Raw genomic sequence first — 19,933 nt, 5'->3', positions numbered from 1 at the left:
GCAAGCAAAGGCACTGAGGCTTGTTCTGTTGCCAACACGGACATCCGGACATCCCGGGCTAGCATCAAAGCTTGTGTGTGTGGTAGGAGGACCAGGTAGTGACTGAAGCCCCTCCTTTGAGGTTGCTGGGATCAGCTCCTCTCACCTTTGTTCCCCTCTAGTTAGAGTCCCACCCCCCTCAATGGTGTATGTATGTAAGGTGAGGGCAGGTGGGCAGGTGGCTGGGCGGCAGGGAGGAGGCAGGAAGACCTGCAGGAGAGGTCTTTTTCTCTCTGGCAGCAGGTGCTCCAGGGTCTCCTCTCCCCCTTGAAGGGCAGGTCTCCTTCTGCCTGTGGCCCCCAGAAGTCACCCCCCAGAAGTCACCAAAGCAGTAGAAAGATTTCTCTTTATTGTTCTAACTGGGTGGGGGGGAGTGGAGGGAGGGAGACAAGCAGGAGTTAAGGCCCCCACAGAATCCGAATACAAAGCAGGTGGGCCTGCGACTTGAGCCAGGCACTTGGAGGTCAAGGTCCAGCCTGGAGAAGGAAGTCTCTGCCCCCCCCCTCCTTTCCCTCCAGCCCAACCTTCTCCTAATTCTGTCGCTCCTCCCTCTGGCTCCCTGCTCCAGCTCCTGAGGTGCCGGCCTGCAGCTCTCCTACCTTGGGGCCTTGGGAGGAGGTCAGCGGTTGGGGTTTCCTGGAATTCTGATGGGGGTGCGGTTCGTGGTATTCTCTGGTAGCCGGTTCACGGGGTTTGCTGGTGGGTTTTTTGTGGCGTTCGCGGCATTCTTGTGTTTTTAACGTTTTTAGGTTTCTTGCTGTCCTTCGACTTCACACTGGGGAGCTCGTCTTTGCACAGATCATGGGCGGCCAGGAGCGGTGGTGGGGGTGCGGGTGGCGTCCGCTTTCTCCCCCACTCCCCATCCCTCCCTCCCGCTCTCTCCCCCGCCCACCTGCTGTTGAAGAGCTTCTACAGGTACTTGGTGAAGTGGGCGAAGTTGGACAGCCACTCGGCCGCCCTGGGCCGGGGATGGGGAGTGGGGTGGGGGGGAGCTGCGGCAGTCACAGCTCCTCCCTGGGCCGGCCGGGGCCACAGCAGCGGCAGCACCAGGCACACCAGGACCAGCTCGCGCACGCGCAGCGGGGAGCCGGCCTCTAGGGAGAGGGGGGAGCAGACTGAGACTCGGGGTGTCACATGACATGGCTCGAACCCACGAGTTAAGAGTTGGATGCTTCATTGACTGAGCCCCCCCCCGCCCCCCCCCGCGCCCTTTTATTTCACTTAGGCACAAGCCCCATTCCTGAAAGGGCTCAGATGATGTGTCCTCTTACAGCCTTGGCTTTGAGGACCCAAGCTGCCTTCACAAACCCCTCAGGTACCGAGGACTCTCAGTCTCTCCCTCTTCTCGACCAACTCGCTCATTCCAGGAACTGTCAAGTTCTGAGAGATGGTGTTCATCTCCCCTCCTTCCTGGCTGGCGCGGAAGAAGGGAAAATGCTTGATGGGGTGAGCAGGACGGGGCAGGAGGCAGAGAGCACTGAGTATTATTATCGCAATCACAAAATATTAGAACAGCCCTGTAGAGTACATATTTACAGACTAGTGACTGATCATCACTGCAGTGACTCAGTGCCAGGTACCGGGGAAGCGCTCTGCTGCAGCGTCTCTATGTTTAGTGACACTTTGCAGGCATCATCAACTCCTTTTGCATTTGAGGAAACAGGATCAGAAAAGCTATGAGATGACTTGAGGCTCTTGGGGCTCAGATGCAAGCTCAAGACTGGCTCAGATCTGGAGAAGCAGGCCCATCTTCTTGGAAAGCTATCCTGTCTCTGTCCCTCGGGATACAGGCCATCTGCGGCTCGGAGCCCCCCTAGACCACTTCCCAGTCCTCTGGTCCATCAACTATGCCTGGCTCTGAGTGGGGCTTCTCACCATGCTCTGCGCCCCTTACCCCCTTTGCATTCTCCATCCATCTGCTTGGTTCTGTTTCTCCTAGAAGCCTTTTTGAGTAAACTCTTCCTTGTTCCTCCAGGTCTGGTGGTCAAGACACAGGCACTGGTATCAGAATGACCTGGGTTCCAAGCCTGACATAGTAGCTGGTTAGCTGTGTGTCCCTGGACAAGTCACTTTGCTTCTCTGAACACGGTGTCCTCAGCTATGGGGAGAAACACCAAAGCTAGGTCATGGTGCTCTTGGGAGACAGAGCTGAGAGATGGATCTTTAAGCTTCCAGCCCCCAGTCTTCCTTGAGTTTTGTGAGTTGCTCCAGGACCCTTCAGAGAAATCCCCTCTTTTGTTTAATCTATCTTAATTTGGATTTTTACTTGCTACCAAGCCAAACCAAAGCAAACTGAAAAAACTTTGGCTAACAAGCCTTCCATTATTTCCTGAATGAAACCCAAAGTTCTTAGCGTGACATTTGAGGTCATTCACAATGTGACCACAGCCCACTTAAAAAATAAACCTTCAAAAGCAACTTTATAGAAGTATAATTTAAACACAATAAAATTCGCCTATTGAAGTGTACAGTCGGATGAGTTTTGACAAATGTGTAACCACCCCCACCGTCAAGATTCAGAACATTTCCATCGTCTGAGCCTGTTCGCTCCTACCCCTTTCCAGTTCATCTGGCCCCAAATGACTACTGATTTGATCTCTATAAATTCGTGTTGCCTGTTTAGACTTCATGTAAATGGCCTCAAACAGTCTGTCCTTTTTGTGTCTGGCTTCTTTCACTCAGCACAACGTTTTTGATATTCCTCCATATTGCCAGGCATATCGGCCATTTAATAAATTTTTTAATGTTTATTTATATTTGAGAGAGAGAGAGAGAGACAGACAGACAGAGTGCGAGCAGGGGAAAGGCAGAGAGAGAGGGAAACACAGAATCTGAAACAGGCTCCAGGCTATGAGCTGTCAGCACAGAGCCCAACGTGGGGCTCGAACCCACAAACTGGGAGATCATGACCTGAGCCGATGTCGGATGCTTAACCAACTGAGCCACCCAGGTGCCCCCATTTGTTCTTTTTTTATTGCCGAGTAGTACTGCTCCTTGAAGAGGATGTACCATGATCAGTTTATCGCTCCCCTGGCCTGGATGTTTGCATTTCCATCCACTCTCTTTAGGCACATGCCCTGGTCATGGACAGGTTCTTCCCTCAATGTACCTGTCTGACTCTCCACCTGTTAAGACTACAGTGGCCTTTTAGGGTGCCTGGGTGGCTCAGTCGGTTGGGCATCCATCTTTGGCTCAGGTCATGATCTCACAGTTGGTGGGTTCGAGTCCCGGGTCGGGCTCTGTGCAGACAGCTCAGAGCCTGGAACATGCTTCCGATTCTGTGTCTCCCTCTCTCTCTGCCCCTCCCTGCCTCAAGCTCTGTCTCTCTCTGTCTCAAAAACAAATAAAACATTTAAAAAATACTCCAGTGGCCTCCTGAACAGCTCTACACTTTCATACCTCCCTCTCCATCCCCAACCCTTGCTTGTGTGCTCCTCCTTCTTTCTGGAATGAGCATCCTCCATTCTTCTGCCCCTCACAGACCCACGTGGGACTCAGTCCTGGGAATTCTTCTTCTGCAAGTCTCCTGGGTCCCCTCCCCTCCTGTATATAAGATATAGTCATGACCTTCAAAGAACCTCACAATAGTGGGAATAGGTAGTTATTTCATGGACTAGTTAATATATCAAGAACTATCTGGGACACCTGGGTGGCTCAGTCGATTAAGCATCCGACTTCAGCTCAGGTCATGATCTCAAAGTTCGTGGGTTCGAGTCACACATTGGGCTCTGTGCTGACAGCTCAGAGCCTGGAGCCTGCTTTGGATTCTGTGTCTCCCCTTCTCTCTGCCCCTCCCCTGATCATGCTCTGTCTCTCTCTCTCTGTTTCTCAATAATAAATAAATGTTAAAAAAAAAAAGAACTATCTACCAAGATACCACCTCTTGGAAATCCCTGTTGGGAAGAAGGTTTTTATCCCCTTTATGAACAGAGTAGGGACGGTTGGATACATATTTTGGCAGAGTTGGAAGGAAATTCAGGAAATGAATTCCAATTCCCAACCTCCATTTTATAGATGAGAAAACCAAGGCCAAGTGGCCAGGTTTTCTGCACTCGAGAAGGAGGCGAGTCTCTGAAAGCCAGAAGGCTCTTGCATCAGGCGTCACTGCTGGCCGCTCCGGAGAACTGATCAGCTGTTCCCAAGCCCAGGGTCGGATGCCAAGTTCATAAAAGATTTAGGACACATTAGCAAAAGTACTTTAATCGAGTCTAGATAAATCCAAGATTACTTTAAGCCATGATGGATAACGGCGAAGGATTAGCTAGAAAGACTACAAATTGTTTCTAGATGTTTATTTCTTGTGATGCTGATAATTTTATGCACTGTCTTAAATTAAGTCAAATTTAAATGTTATATAAGTGCAGCAGTTTTTGTGAGTGATCATATTTTTGTAGACTGGAGAATAATTTATGGAAAACTAGGCAAGTTTCTTTACTAACAAAACCTGCTAAAGCCTTGCTCTGCCACTTGATGCTGTGCGATCCGGGCACGCAAGTCACTGAACTCGTCTCACCTTTCATTTCTTCAGAGATGAAGGATTGTACCTGTATAGTGCCTGGGGCCAATTCTCAGCTCCGCCGCTTAGCAGTGGAAACGCCTCTAGGCAAACTGCTTCATCTCTGTGTACCCCAGTTTCTTCATCTGTAAAATGGGGTCATGGTAGTTATGAGGATCGAAGGCATGTATACGTGCGAGGAGACCGGGACTGTGCCTGGCGGAGGTTCACAAATGGCAGCTGTGACTGATGGCGGGAGCACAGAGTGGCAGCCCACAAGTGCTGGCCAAAGCTTTCGATTAAGAATAAGCTTTCTGAAAATGAAAGGATGCAAATCTAAGCAGTGGGGTGAACTGACTAGGCAAATGCCCCAGACACAGTGGAGAGAAACGAGCTACCCCCTTTCTCCCAAGTCTGTCCTATCTCCTCTCCTTCCCCGGGAAGAAAGGAATCGGGCCCAGCTGGCCATATGGCTGAGGAAGTAAGAGGCTGGGGCACGTCGGTGCTGGCAGAGAAGTCTCACGGAAGGCACTCGAGACAGCTCAGGGCAAGCAGGCTTTGCGTGTTAGCTGTGACCCTGAAAGTGGTGACCCCAGAGAGGAGAGTGCATGAGCCCCCCGCCCTGTGTGGTTAAACCCTGATGCAGAGGGCAGGAGGAGGTCCTGGTGGGGAGGCTTGGAGCTGAGCAGTTGAAGACAAGAGCATTGCTGTGTGTGTGTCAGGGGAGGGGGCAGAAAACGGATCTGGGGCTGGCGCCTCCCTGCATCCCTGGGAAGGGGCTGTGGCCAGGACATGCCCTGCATAGCCCGGCTCCCTCACCATGGTTCACAAAGCACTTTTATGTGGGTCATCCCCTCCAGTCTATACAGAGCGCGTGAGGCGGATATTACCCAACCCAGGGCGAACGACATGCCTGAAGTCACCCAGCGAGCTGCCCTAATGATCTCCACGGCCCCTGTCCCTTCTGTTTCTGCCCCAACTCACTCTGCTTCCTTGGCCCAGGGCGTGTATGCATGCACGCCCGCCTGCACAGCAGCCCTCTTCCAGGTCACCAGTTCAAGCAGGGACACTCCTCTCTCCTTTCTGTCTCTACACAATGACTCAAGTGCCTCACGCAGTCCACAGGGCATATTTTCCCACTGTCTACAGCCTCCCTCCACTCTCTTTGGCCTCCCATCCCTGCCCGTCCAGGGCTCAGGGAAGCAGTCCGAGGCATAATTGGTTTAGGAGGGTCTCCAACAATGGCTATTGGGTGAGTGGGGTGGCTACCAAGACTCCCTCCCACTCTTAGAGCCTGCACTGCCTGCTGCAAGCTCGTCCCCACTCTGGTGATGGGCTCCCTATTCCTGGGCCCCCGATATGGTGTCCACAGCAAAGCCCTTGGCACCCTGGTGGGGGAAATGGAGAAGAAGAGGATAAGAGAAGTGGGTGGCCCAGATTGTGCAGAGCAAGATGCCACTAATGGCTGTGTGGGCTGCGGGAAGAAGACATACGATCCATACCAGATACCTGTGGATCCAGAAGTTTTGGGATGGCCCATCTTCAGGAGGACCTGAGGTCAGTTATAGGCACACCAGATGGCACCTTGCTAGAGCCTGTTCCACCCAGACCCAAAGGGGAACATTTTCAGAGCACTTTCTGTGTGCCTTGCATTGTGGCGGCCACTCTACAGTCGTCCTCTCCCAAGGTGGAGGCTGTTATGCCATTGTATAGATGAAAAAATTGAGACCTGGAAAGGTAATGTAATTGACCTGGGACACACACACACATCACACACGTATATATGTGCAGTGAGAGTTTCAAAGCTTTATTTATTATTATTTATTATTTTTTATTGAGAGATGTAGCCAATAGGAAAGATTTCCAGAACAAAACTGGCAAGTTGCAGGGGTGGGGGTGAGAAGTGGAGCCGGTGGGTGTAGATAGACTTGGGAGAGCTGCTGGCGGCCCCTGCTGGCCATTATCGGGAGTGTAACATCATTCTACGCGGCGTCGGATCTGTGTGAAATTCGGAACAGCCGCTCTGAGTTGTGTTTCTCTCTGTGTCCTGATTCCCAAAGCCCTGGGATGAACATCCACCAGAGGGAAACCTTGATTTTAAGGGAAGCAGAGATAGTGCCTGCATCCTTGTGACCTGCGGAGGTAGGGAGGAAGACCGAGCTCATTATAGACCGCAGAGAGGACTCTGTCCCCCTGACCGTTTTCCCCCCATTCTCTAGCATGACAGGGATTGTGGACCTCTCCCACCTCTTTCCCTTCTCAGCTACTCTACCTCTCATTCCCTGGGGACCACTTAATACACTTCTGTTATGACATTCAACTATGCCACTAGGCATCGCTTCACACCCCCCCCCCCAATCTCCACTCCATACTGTGAGCTCCAGGAGATCAAGAGTTACTCAAGCTGGCATCAAGGCTGGCATCTGACTCAGTATTATGGAAGCTGACACCTTGTCTGAAACAGAATAGGAGCATCCTACTCTGCATCAAGAAACTTTTCTCCCCACACCAGAACCTCACCGGGCTGTTGTGAGAATCAGCTTACCCATTGTAAGGTACTAGAAAGATGTGAGGGGCTGGCATTCTGTAAGGCCAGCCTTACTAGGGGTGGGGTGCATATGGGGAAAGCAGCTGGTAAAAATAACAAATTGGGTTCCACCTACCTAGTGGGGCCAGAGTCTGGGATTTCACCTTGTCTTGAGGATTCTGAATGGAAATGAAGGTTTGTTATGGGCCATGATGGCATAATAGTTGCCTGATTGAGAAGAAGTAATTAAATTTTGGAGGGATTCAAGATGCTTCCACTTCACAACCAAATGCAATGAGCTGAGTGATTCTCTGCCCAGAAGTGGAAAGGTGACAGTGGAGGGTAGCCTTCATAATGGAAGGGGATTTTTTTTTTTTGAGTCGAATTAGGAGGATCTTCTGGTTTGAGGGCTGAGGAGAGGGTTGGAAACCGGCTACAGCAAGACTCTGGTTGTCAACTGAAGCCTGCAATTCCAGTCTTCACCATCTGAGGTCGCTAACCACCTTTCTTCTCCTTCCTCAGGGCAGCGAGCACACTTGCCCAAGGTCTTTTCAGCAGAGTTTGGCCTTGTGTTGTGGCTTTCCCCTATACCTATATAACCAAGGGCCTTCCAGAGCTCAGGGGTGAGCTGAGTCTTTTGGGGCCCGGGGCCCATCTTGCTTCTGGGATGAATTTGCATGTCAAGCCCATGTCTGAGATTCCCATGCAAGATTCCAGGATGCAGCCCATTTTTCTCTCTCTCTTTTTAAAAATGTTTATTTTGAAAGTGAGAGTGAGCATGCACTCACAAGTCAAGGAGTTGGGGAGAGAAAGGGAGAGAAAAAGAGAATCCCAAGCCGGCTACCAGCACAAAGCTGGACTTGGGATTTGTTCTTACGTGAGATCATGACCTGAGCTGAAATCTAGAGTAGGATACTTAACCGACTGAGCCACCCAGGCAACTCTTTCTCTTTCTTTCTTTCTTTCTTTCTTTCTTTCTTTCTTTCTTTCTTTCTTTCTTTCTCTCTCTCTCTCTCTCTCTCTCTCTCTCTCTCTCTCTCTCTCTCTCTCTCTCTTTCTTAAGAGTTTATTAAGTAATGTCTACACCCAAAGTGGGACTCAAACTCACAACCCAGAGATCAAGAGCCGCAGGCACCACCACTGAGACAGCCAGGATCTTGGGTCCATTTCTGATATTAGGATCCCAGCTAGCAAGAAAGAATATCTTGGAAGGTGGTGGGATGGGAAGGGGTGGGAGGAAACCGAAGTCAGAGAGGTATCCTAGTTGGCCTGAAACGCTAGGCTCTGAATCAAGGGTGGTCTCCAGGGTGAACCTCCAAGTATTCAAGGCCACACACTATCTTTACTAGCAGGTCTGGGGTGGAGCCCGAGGCTTGGCGAAGGCAGGCAACGAACTGGGTTTAACACTTCTTGAGAAGGAACTCTGTAAGGATAGTAAGTTACTTCTTTCCATATTCCGTAGAGAGGGGTATGGACTAGCTCTCTGATCCAGACTTAAAATAAGATCTCAAACTACTCCTCGAAGACATTTCCCTCTTTTTTTTTTTTTTTTTTTGGCGAATTCTTGCAGAGCGTCTAGGAACCATCCAGCTATCCACCATTCGAGTCCTTCGAGGCTGCCCCTGAGCCTCTGGGAATGGGTCTCTTACCCCTTAGGGATCTCCCTAAACTCCTCCTGTTCCTTTTCCAAAGTGGGGAGAAGGATCGCGGGGGGGGGGCGGGGGGGGAAGGCGAGGCACGCCAGAAATTGGACCGGTCTCAGCTGAGAAAAGGGAGCACTCTTTCGCCATCGCCCTTTTAAGGGATCGCCGGGCGCCGAGAGACGCTGGTGGGTACAGGTCCCAGCCTGTGCGTCCCCGAGTGGAAAGACAGCAGGGGGTCTTGGGCTGTGCAGTGTCTCCCAAACCACTGCCTGCCCGCCTACCCTCTACCCAGGGAAGACTATTTTCTCCGGCCTTTCCCGCGATGTCCGTGCCCCCCTCCCTTCCTTTCCCCTCTCCGTCTCCGCCCCCTCGCGCAGAGGAGGCCTCGCCGCTTTAAGAGCCGGGGTAGCGATTGACAAGCAATAAACGCGGAGAGCCGGGCTGCGCTGGAGCCGCACCGAGCTTCGGGCTCCTCAGGGCGCAGGTAGGCGCCCCCCGACCCCTGGGCCAGCGCTCACCCCGAGGCCCTGGTTTCCTCTTCGTGCAGGTACAGCACTTGGAGCCCTGTTCTCTGGGTCCGGTTCTCCCGGGTCCCTTCCCTCAAGTCCTTCCCCTCCCTCTTCCCCTCCCTCCTCCCTTCCTATTTCGGGGGGCTCCTAGGGAGAAATCAAATCCCGCTGCCCCATGATGCTGCCTCCGCGGTTAGGGCTCTAAAGTGACATCGGGCACAGAGGCTGGTGAGCCGTGCGAGGCTTCGGTATCCGCGAGGCCTCTTCGGGGGCTGTGCGGATTCGGGGGACTTTGGAGCCGGGCATTACGTAAGAACAGCGCTGTTAGCGCTTACCGGAGGGTGGGGGCGCGAGACCCAGGTTGCTTGGGTTCCAGTAGCCTCTCAGACCCCTGGGGAGGTCAACACCCCAACCTTCCCCGGGAGGGGGTCCTGGGAAGGGGGGTGCGCTGCTTCTTCCGCCTCCCAGGCTGTAAGCCGGGTCGGGTCGGGGTCGAAGGCAGGGTTAGGGCCTGGAGACCTGGGAGGGGATCGGTGTCAGGAGAGAGGAGCCGGGGTCAGAAAGTTAGGTCAACTAAGGGGGGGGGCGGGGAGGGTGAAGACTGGGGCGAGGGGCATCCATTCAGTGACCTCATCCCCTAGTATCCCGCGGGCGCGCTAGCAAAGAGCCTTCTTTGATGGCTCGCTACACGCCCCCCCTTCCCCCAGGTCCTAGCGCCCAGCGGGTTAGAGCCGGGCTGGTGGGGCTGGGGCTATCTGATTGTCGGTGCGTGCGGGTCCGCACGTCTCTAGACCCCATCCTTCAATCTGTCTACCCCTCCCCACGACCTATCGGTCTTCAAAGCTCCTTTGTCAGACGTTTCTCCTCAGCGTCTCTTTGTATGTCTATTGATGGAGGGGGTGGGTGGAAGGTAGAAGGAAACCTCCCCTTCTCGCGGCAGGTCCGCATCACCTACGGCCCCTGGGTGGTGTGGAGAGTCTGGAGGTAGGGGTACGACGACACCGAGGCCCAGGCTTTCGGAAACCGAGGTGCGCGTTCCCAGAAGCCTGGGCCCCGGACCTTGGCCCAGAGCCAGACTGGCTTGCCTGGCACTGCTGTTCTCATGTGGGCACAAGCCAGGCCCCGCCCTCCCAGAGGCCTGGGTGGGGGTGGGGAAGAGCTAGCCGATGCTGTGGGAACTGATTACCCACAGAAAAACCCAGGCAGGCTGGGCAAGGCTCCAGAGGACAGGAGCCTCCCGGCCTCACCTTCCCTCTCTAAGGAAGGAGGATGTCTGGAGTCCCTTCTGGAGACAGGGGAGAATTTCTGCTCCAGGACTTTAGATGGGGGGCTGGGGGGAGGGAAGGAATCGGGAGCAGGGGCTGGCTCAGGGGGGCACTGGCTGGCACAGTAGATGCTGGGCATTTCTCCCAGCCTGGGTGCTAACCTGACCGGGGGTGCCCTTCTTCTCCCCTAAAACTCCTTTCTTCCATGTCTTTAGGGGCAGATCCAGAAGGAAGGAAAGTCTTCCCCCAGCATTTGTAATTTCTGCTACCTGAGCTCAGGTGACCAGCTCTGGCCTGGGGGTGGGAGGCATGGGACTAAAGAGGGTTTTACTAGAATCTGGTATTGGTCCCTCTGGGAAGAATCCTTTATTTATTTATTTTTTAGGGGGAGGTGAAGTTGTGGTTCCCTACGCCCAGGGCCCAGCAGGCATTTAGTCCTAAAGTGGGCACTGCCAGCTGCTTCCCTCTTCTCCCCCACCCCTGCTGTGAGCCACTGCCTCTAGTTGTCACGGCAACTGGGAATTAGGGTTTTCGCCAGCCAGCAGTGAGTGGCCAGGGAGGCAAAGGGAGGGAAAGGGAGTGGGTGGCTCCCTTGCACCCCCTCCCCCAGAGAATGGGGAGTCCCCTGCTTTCCTTGTTCTAGCTCTGGGCTAAAAAGGGAGAAAGAGGAAGTCAGAGAGGCCTTGGGAAGGTATGACTTCGTTTCTGTCAGCCAGAGAGACAAACGTTTACAGAGCATCTATACCGGCTAGGTCTAGGTTCCAGAAGCGAAATAAAACAGATGTAGTTCTTGACTAAATGCAGCTTACAACCCAGGAATGCCCATCTTTCCTGCTTTTGACTCAAATTCTGGACTCTTACCCACCCCGTCCTCCCAAAAATAAAGGACAGATGGCAGACAGAGACAGTTAAAATGCTGGGTTTTCATTGTAACTCTCTTTATTAGCTTTGTGACCTCAGGCAAAGTAATTAACCTCTCTGATCCTCCATCTCCTCCTCCTTGGAGGAATGGGGATGTAATTTCTGTTCTTCTTGCCTTCCTGCGGATCATAGAGTCTCTGGGGAATGCCCTGATCCTGAGGGGAGCTCCCCCCGCCCCCGCACCCATTCCTTCCCCATTGCCCTGCCTTGTGTCTTCTCATTCATTTCCCTCCCCTCCTCCAGGAGAGCCGCTCCAGAGCCCTTGCAGACCTCACCATGCCAGTTGCTGCCACCAACTCTGAGTCTGGTAAGAAGGGGCTGAGGCTGTCAGTTTGTTTCAGTGGTTCAGACAGTACCAGGCAGGGACCTGAGGGTGAGGAGTAGCAGTTGGCACGTCCATGGCTACCTGGCTACCTATAAGAATAAACTGCTCCCCCCCTACCCCTGCTCCATCCTACCACTCAGGCTTTCCTTCGGCAGCTTCTATGGCCCTGCTGCATCTGCTCCCAGGTGTGGCTGGAGATGCAGCACAACACCTCCGTGGAGGGCAGGGACTTGCAGTGCTCCAGAGAACACACAGTATTGCCGGAGGGCAATGGCATGGGGCCAGGCTGGTTGGGGAGCTGGCCCTTAGGAGCTGGCCCTTGGAGGATGGCTTGGGAGTGGAGGGACTATGGCAGAACCGCCTGGGGAGCTGAGGAGTCCACAATGTGGTGCCCACCAGACAGGTGGCGTAAACCTGCTAATGCGGGTATGTGTGCCGGCATAAGGAGAATGGCAATTCAGGAAGCCTGGGCCTGGTTCTGCGGGAGGTTTTAGGGCAGGGGAGTGAGCTGCCCAGAGGAGCGCGGAAGCCTCAGGAGCAAATTACTCAACCTCTTGGAGCCTGCGTCTCCTCTTCTATCAAGAGGCTGATGTGAAACTCAAAGGCCTTGATAATGCTCCTATCGCAGGAATATTCACAGTTATTACGCTATGCCTCTGGGTAATTACCTCAATCAGCCTGTGACCTGGAGTCCTTTTTAGGACCTAGGTTTTCCCATCTGTGACATGAGGTGATTGAAATGGAGAAGCATTCTTAACTTTTCTTGGTCCTAAATACCTTTTTGAGAATCTGTGGGCCCTTGGCATAGACAAATGCTTCTGTGCACAAAATCTGCATTCTCTTCCAGGGGTTCATGGACCCCCTTGTGCACTCAGGGACCCACCAGGTGAAGCTCCCAGTGCTGGAGGTGAGGGTCCCTCACGCTGTAATCTGCTCTGGTTTTGCTCTGATCTGTCTGACCTCCGGCCTGTGTAGCCCCTTCCCTTGCTCCTGGCCCTGCTGCATCTGCGAGACATTCCAGGCCTCCCAGTTTGGTTAGAATGACTCCCCAGTCCCCCTCCTCTGAGAAAGTGAACCAGGAGAGTGAAGAATGCTGTGAGTAGGCTAGACCCTAAACTATGACACCTTGTCCCCCAAAGAAGACCTTTTCTCCATGTAGTAGAGGAACTGTACTAATGTCCCTCAGTGTTGGCAGCCTTGGAGGGCTCAGTGACCCTACCTCCGGTCCAGCCTGCTGACCCCCCCCCCCCCCACCTCCTGGGCTCTTCCTCTGATCCCATGGGCCTGGGCCCCACTGTAAGCTGCTTAGGAGTTAATTAAGCCCATCCCTGAGCCAGAGATTAAAGGCCTCTCACTCTGGGGCTGCCCAGTAAACCCATTAATAGTGCCTGGCAGGGGTGTAGAGGGAGGGGAATTTGATTTCCCTGCTTTAGGCCACTTGATGGAGGCATGATGGGGGTGCAGTGGGGGGCCAGGCAGGGACGGGAGCCTAGGGGCATGGGTACAGGTCTGCTTCCTCTGAGGACTCCTAGAGGACCGGGATGTCTGCCATGGGCAACTTCTGCCTTCCCATATCCAAAGGAAGGAGGATAGGAGCCAGTGGTTTATCCTCTCGGAGCCCGAGTTTCCTCTCCTGTTAAACCGTGATATGAGACAGACGCTGAGACTATGCATCTTGGCCCTTCCTGCAGGCAGCCCTCTCTGCCCACCCTAGGCTGGTTGGCTCTTGGCCTCAAAAATCTAATAATGGGTCTGCCTTTTCTCATTTGGTGGCCATTACACTTCCTACAGGCCTGATAGACAGATAGCAGTGCCCCTGCCTCTGAGGTCAGGGTCACCCTCCCTCTCCCCACTCCCTCTCCCGGGGGATCCCAGCCTGGGGACCTGCAGCGTGAAGCTAGCAGTGTCCTCCCACCCTTCCCGTGGGTCAACATGGCCATTGTCATTGTGGAGGGGAGATGGTGTGAGTGTATCCCCCCCCCCACCCCGGGAGAGACCCAACTCTACTTCCAGTAAAGTGGAGGGGATGGGACGGGTTGGGAGATGTGTGGATGGGCTGGGTGTGTAGAGAACTTACCCCTGGAATCTCCAGACCTGCAGCCCTCCCCTCTCTTCCCTCTTTACTTGACTCTCCCTCATCTTTGAATCAAGGCTGGGATGTGGGCTGTTTTGAGGTGGAGCTGTCCCTTTAAATCTCTCTTGCATCCCAGGGTTGATGTCCTGGTGTGTAATCCCTCCTGCTGCCATGGCAACCAGGGGTGCGTTTGGACCTGGTGCCACTCCTCAGGGAATGGCCGTCTGGTGGCAGCGGCAGCAGTGTCTGGTGGTGGCCTCATAGGGACAGGGTATCAGGGGAATGGAGGCACAAGGCTGGGGTAACTGCCAAGTCCTTTGCTCCTGCACACCTGTGTCCCTGCTTTGAGAATGCACCTTCACGTTTTCCCTTCCAAGATGCCTGACCTGTCCAGCAGGCATTCTCCCTAACCTAACGGGAGAAGCTAATGCTTGATGGGGGAGGGGAGAGGTGCTGCCTAGGTGTGGGGTTAGAAGGGCCTGAGGCACCCTTCCCGGCCCATGGTAATGCCATTCCCTTCCCCTCCTTTTCCTCCGTGTCCTCCTCCCCCCACTGCTGCCCCCCCCCGCCCCAGTCCAGCAGGTAGGGGGAGGCATTTGCAGTATCTGCCCCATGCCCAAAGGGTGCCACTGCCCGCGGCGGGGGACTGAGAATCATTCTTGGGGGCTTCCTTTGATCCTGAAGGGGCCATTGTAAAGGAAACTGGGTCTGGAGAAGGAACATAGAGTAAAGGTCTGAGAGCCAGAGGAGGAAGTGGCATGGGTGTATTAGAGGAGAGACTTCCAGAAGCGGTGGAGGGTGGTAACAAGCTGGAGCCAAATCCCCACCCTGCCTTGGGTTTCCTGCACCTGGACTGTGAGAGGAGGTTGTCTGAGCACCGCCTCAGTTCTGAAGGGGCAGCAGGCTGAACCCCCTGCCCCACAAACCTCCTCTCGGCCGCCTCCTCCTCACCCCTCGCTGGTACGGGGAGGGGGTGATCGCGCACCTGCAAGAAGACCAGGATTCCCTCCCCCTCGGCCCCACTCTCACCCTTTTACCGCCCCCTCCACACCCTTCTGGTCCAGTCGGGGCCTAGGCCAATCAGCAAGGCGGGCAGGGCGTCTGAGCCTAGCTATTGGCTGATCCTGCAGAGGGCGCTCCCTGAGTCCCGCCTCCTCCAGCGCCGCCCGCCTTGGGCCGGGAAGGCAGCGACTCCAGGGGCCCCGGAGCAGGAGCCGGAGCGGCGGGTGGGGGACAGCCATGGCGGGCAGTCCGGGCAGCGGGGCCTCCTTGGAGGGTATATCCCTGGGCTCTTCTGAGGAAGCCGATCTCCAGAGGGAAGGTAGGGAAAGGCGGGGCGGGGAGCCTCAGGAGGGAAGCTGGCCCCTTAATCCACACCTCTCCCTAGGGGTTTGGGCATCTGGAGAGGGTGCCCTGGGAGAAGGCGCTCAGGAATCTAAGGGTTTGCGGGCACAGCCTGCCTGGAGAGCTGGCCTGGGCAGAGGGCGTTACCTCCTCCAAGGCTGACAGGCTTGGGAGTCTGTACGTGAGGATGGCCAGGGAGGGTGGGAAGAGTCCTTGCCCCGGCTTCTTTCCGAGGCCACTAAAGGCCTTGCTTGATCAATGCCAAGCTCAGGCCTGGGTAGGGAGGGCTCTAGAGGGCAGGCTTGGATGCTGTTTCTGGAGAAGGTGGGGAGGAGGAAGGGAAGAGGGGGTCCTTGAGCCATGATTGCTTCTCCAGTTGGGAGCCCCCTCCTCCTCATCCCCATTCCTGCCTAGAGGAGGGGGCACTGACGACAGTGGTGAGAGTAGGCAGGGGCTGTATCCACCCATCCTCCATAGCTTGAGTGGTATTATGTAGATGCAGGCGTGGGTGGCTGCGTGGCAGAGTAATGATACCCCTGCCCATCTCTGCCCCCAGCTGGGCACATTCTGCTCCTCCCTTCCTCCCCCTAGAACCTGCCACAGCCAGGAGCTCCCACCTCTGTGGGCGGGTGAAGACACCCTCTACCTCAGATCCCAGCAGCCACCGTGGTGGCCCAGTGTCAGGTGTTCTCATGTCCTTGCTGTGTCCCATGCAGCAAGAGAGAGTTGCGGGTTTGCTGATCCTTGGGCTGACTTGGTCTAACCTCTGCCCTTTGGTGCCCGTGGCACCCCAGGTGCCTGTTTCCCCAGCTCCTGCCAATGTTCCAGGCCTCAGCTTTGGCTTTCTATGATCTATATTAACCTCTCACTGATAATAGATCCCTCTCTGCCAGAGCTGAAGGGCCCGTCGACACTGTCTAGTTGCACCCACCCATTTTACAGAAGGGAAAGACTGAGGCCAGTGAGGGACCATGACTTTGGGAAAATCACACTGAATTAGTGGTGTGCTATTTGCACTGGATATTGTATAGGCTCTGGCCTCCTGCATGGCTGCCTGCTTGCTGCTGGGCTGGCCCTCAGGGACACCCCCAAGTACTGCCTCTCTTATCCCTGAACCCTCTAGGTGCAGGTGGCTGAGGTCTGGGACTTCAGCCCATCCAGAGGTTGAGTGAGGGGTCTGTGGTTCTCTGGTGTAGGATAGAACCTGGAACCCAACAACTGCTTCCGTTTCTCCCCTCCTCCCACCTCAGAGTCCATTTTCTGCTTCCTGGAGCCTCCCTCCTGCTCAGGCTGGCATTACCCAGGGCCTAGAGAGCAGGCCAAGCAAACTCCCCCTACCCCTTCCCCAGGCCTTCGGTGGCCTGGAGTGTCCCGGCCAGGCATTGAGGGCAGTGCTGTGGAGAGGGGCATGGAACAGGAGTGTGGGATTGCATGGGGTGTTTTGGTCTCCTGTGCCAAGCTTGTGCCTGTGTCTCACGGCCCGTCCCTCTTTCCCAGCCATGCAGCAGGTCCTGGACAACCTGGGATCCCTCCCCAATGCCACGGGGGCCGCGGAGCTCGACCTGATCTTCCTTCGAGGCATTATGGAAAGTCCCATAGTAAGATCCCTGGCCAAGGTATAGTGCTTCAGGGAGGTGGCCACAAGAGCACAGGGTCTGGGGAGGCTATGGCGTGTTGGCCGTAGGGTGCGTGGGGATGGGGCGTGTGGCACTCAGAAGACCCTAGGAGGGGCTGTGCATGAGTATCCGTGCCCAGGGAAGTGGGTCTGCATGGCCGCAGGGAGGGGGGCTGGCCCATGCCTGGCTGGTGAGAGTGTGGACATGCCCATGTGGCCGGATGTGACTGGCAGTTTGTGGCGGGTGCGCTGGGCAGGGGTGGGCATGCCTGTGTGCTGGAATCTCAAGTTCATCCTGCCTGTCCCTCTCTGCCTTTGAGCATCTTGTGCAGATATCTTTTGTAAAGTTGCCTGCCATGCATCAGGTGGGGGAGAAACTCACTAAAAGAGAAAGTTTATTAAATGATGTGGTAATGGCCATGATAGAGGCAGATGCTCTAGATGCTTGGGGATCAGAGAAGACAGATCCTGCGAAGGCTTCCTGGAAGAAGGGGCACTCAAGCTGAGTCTGGAAGACAAAGAGGAGGGGGAGGGCATCTGGGGACAAGGGAAGAGCTTGAGCAGAAACAGAAGTGAGAAAAAGCCAGAAGTATGCGGGGGACTAGAAGTGTCGGTGTGAGGTTGGAGCTTCAGGTGCCAGACAGAGACTGTAAGCTGAGGAGATGCTGACAGGCTGTGGAGGGCCCCGGGGGCTGTGCAGGGGGCTTGGGCCTCATCCTGTGATGTCCTGTGAGTGACATGGTGCCTTCTGTGGGTTTTAGGCAAGGGCGGGATGATGGCACATGGTCATTTTAGGAGCATCTGCCTGCCAGCCACGTGGAGGGTTGGAGGGTCATGGCTTGGAGCTGGAAAGACCGGAGCTGGGGATGCCCTGAACTAGACCTGTAGTGACAAGGCTTGATGGAGGGAAGGATGAAAGAATTACTTAGGAAGTGAAGTGACCGTGCTTGGTGTTGGGTGTGGAAGGTGAGGGGTAGGGGTTGCAAGGCACCCAGGATTTGCATAGGGGAAAGTAAGAGGCTGGTGGCGCCCTCAGCTGAGGGGTGGGGATAAAAGGGTGCCCTCTCTCCTGGGTGGGGGCAATGGAGTTGCTGAGAATCATGTGTGATTGCTCAGAGAAGGGAAGGCAGTTGTCTGCTGGAAATTAGGGATCAGGATTGAGCAGGGGGATTTGGAAATGAAGATTTGACTCATCTCTGAAGGGAGGGGAAAGGGTCCCCACTAAAGCCAGGGAGCAGGGCTGACAGGGCTCCAGGCTGTCTGTTGCAGATGCCTGACTTTCGGGGTGGGGGTGAGCTCAGTCCCTGGATGCCAGGAGAAAAGGGGGTGGCTTTGGTCCAGGTCTTGTGGGCTATGGAGGCTGGGATGCAGGGGGGGTGGGGTGAAGGGGACTGGTGAGAGGGAGGGACTCAGAGCCTCACCTCAGGGGCCCAGACTGAGAGGGGCGGGGAAGGAGACCTGGAGGAGACAGAGAGGCAGGGAGACAATGGAGGTGAAGGCCTGGGGGCTCTCTGAGGTCTTGGGGTATTTGAGGAGAGAGTAGATAACTGGAGGAGATGGCAGGGGTTAGAGGGAGGGAGGGGGGAAGTGAAAGATTTCCAAGGAGCACAGCTCTGGGGGTAACACGACAATTTAGGACGCGGCTGCAGCGGGTGGGAAGGTCATTGATGTCAAAGAGGCCCAGAATTGGAAGGTTTGGGTGTGGGACAGTGTTGTGGGAACCTAGAGTTCGGTAGGCATTGCGAGTGGGAGAGACCGAGGCAGCCCCAGGATCTCAAGGAATCGCAATGGAATGACCAGGAATGTGGCAATGATGGTGTTGAGACAGCGGTAGAGGTTGGTACAGCCCGGTGGTGGCTTTTCCTCAGGGTAGGAATGGGGACTCCGTCACAGGACAGCTGTGGCTGGCCCCAGCAGGGGGTGTGGGAGGGACCAGACCCCACTGCAGGGAGAGAGCTACTCAGGGGACACAGCCTGGTCATGTGGAATGTTCTATCCGAAGACCTGGGGAGGTTGCTAACCACGGAGGGTGCAAGGGCTGAAATGGTCAGTCATGGGACGTGCTGGAGAGGAGAAAACTGAGCAGACTGGGGGAAGTGGAGAAGATGCTGATTGCTTTTTGTTCAGCGGTCAAGGACTGTATTCCCGTATTAAAAACGAAAACAGGAAGGGGCACTTGGGTTGCTCAGTCGGTTTAGCATCCAACTCTTGATTTTGACTCAGGTCATGATCTCATGGGTCATGAGACTGAGCCCCTTGTGGGGCTCAGTGCTGACAGTGCAGAGCCTGCTTGGGATTCTCTCTGTCTCTCTCTCCTCCCCCCTCAAATAAATAAATGAGCATTGAAAAAAATAAAAACCAAAACAAGGAATCATGCATGTTTCCAACAGAGAGGATGTGAGGTCCAGGAGGGCCGGATGTCTGTGTGTTTTTATCCCCAGAGCCTAGAACAGCACTTAGCATGCAGTAGGTGGTCACTGAATATTTGCTGAATGCATGAATACAAAGAGTGTAGGAAATAACCTAACAGCTCTCTAAGTTTACCTATCTCCAGGTTGTGAATGCCGGCCGCATTTTCTTTAGTTCTTGCTGTTTCTTTGCAAGAAATAAGAAGTATGTCGTAGGGGCGCCTGGGTGGCTCAGCCAGTTAGGCGTCAGGTTTCAGCTCAGGTCATGATCTTGCAGTTTGTGAGTTCGAGCCCCACATCGGGCTCTGTGCTGACCGCTCAGAGCCTGGAGCCTACTTCGGATCTGTGCCTCCCTCTCTCTCTGCCCCTCCCCTGCTTGCGCTCTGTCTGTCTCTCAAAAATAAACAAACATTAAAAAAAATATGTTGCTGCTAATTCGCTCCCCATTCCCTCACTTCCCCTGCTTTCTGTCTCCTCAGGTGACCCCTAGCTTGAGGTTGATGAAGTCCTACCCATAAATGTTTGCCTATCTTTCCCACCTATGGGTTTAGATGTAAACAATTCACTCCTATGATGTGTGATTTTAAACTTTGCATGATGGAATGATAGTGTAAGCCACTTAGGTTTTTGAGATTTCTAGTTCATGGTTATTACAATATGGTTATTGAAGTAAATATCGTTGTAGATACAGAGAGATTCATTTTAACTGTTGTGTGGTATTCCAGTATATGAAACAGAGCCTGGTGTGTTTATTTCTCGGTTCTCCTA

General features: G+C 54.4%; 1 protein-coding gene across 8 annotated transcripts in view; it reads left to right on the top strand.

The window, feature by feature from the left end:
• Positions 1-8,902: 8,902 nt before the first annotated feature.
• MPP2 (membrane palmitoylated protein 2) overlaps positions 8,903-19,933 on the top strand; it is a 27,530-nt gene continuing 16,499 nt past the window's right edge. Inside the window, exons 1-5 of one of the 8 annotated variants that reach the window (XM_029926885.1) lie at positions 8,903-9,188; positions 10,694-10,757; positions 11,643-11,706; positions 12,572-12,631; positions 16,640-16,758. In XM_029926885.1, coding sequence (XP_029782745.1) covers positions 11,676-11,706; positions 12,572-12,631; positions 16,640-16,758 — 210 coding nt within the window. In that variant the 5' untranslated portion in view covers positions 8,903-9,188; positions 10,694-10,757; positions 11,643-11,675. Of the gene's footprint in view, positions 9,252-10,693; positions 10,758-11,642; positions 11,707-12,571; positions 12,632-16,639; positions 16,759-19,933 lie in introns of all 8 variants that reach the window. The other 7 variants (XM_029926887.1, XM_029926884.1, XM_029926886.1 and 4 more) reach the window with 7 other exon arrangements.

Source organism: Suricata suricatta, chromosome 17, assembly GCF_006229205.1.
Source record: "Suricata suricatta isolate VVHF042 chromosome 17, meerkat_22Aug2017_6uvM2_HiC, whole genome shotgun sequence".
Taxonomy (NCBI): domain Eukaryota; kingdom Metazoa; phylum Chordata; class Mammalia; order Carnivora; family Herpestidae; genus Suricata; species Suricata suricatta.
This window is presented reverse-complemented; position numbering and strand designations above follow the sequence as displayed.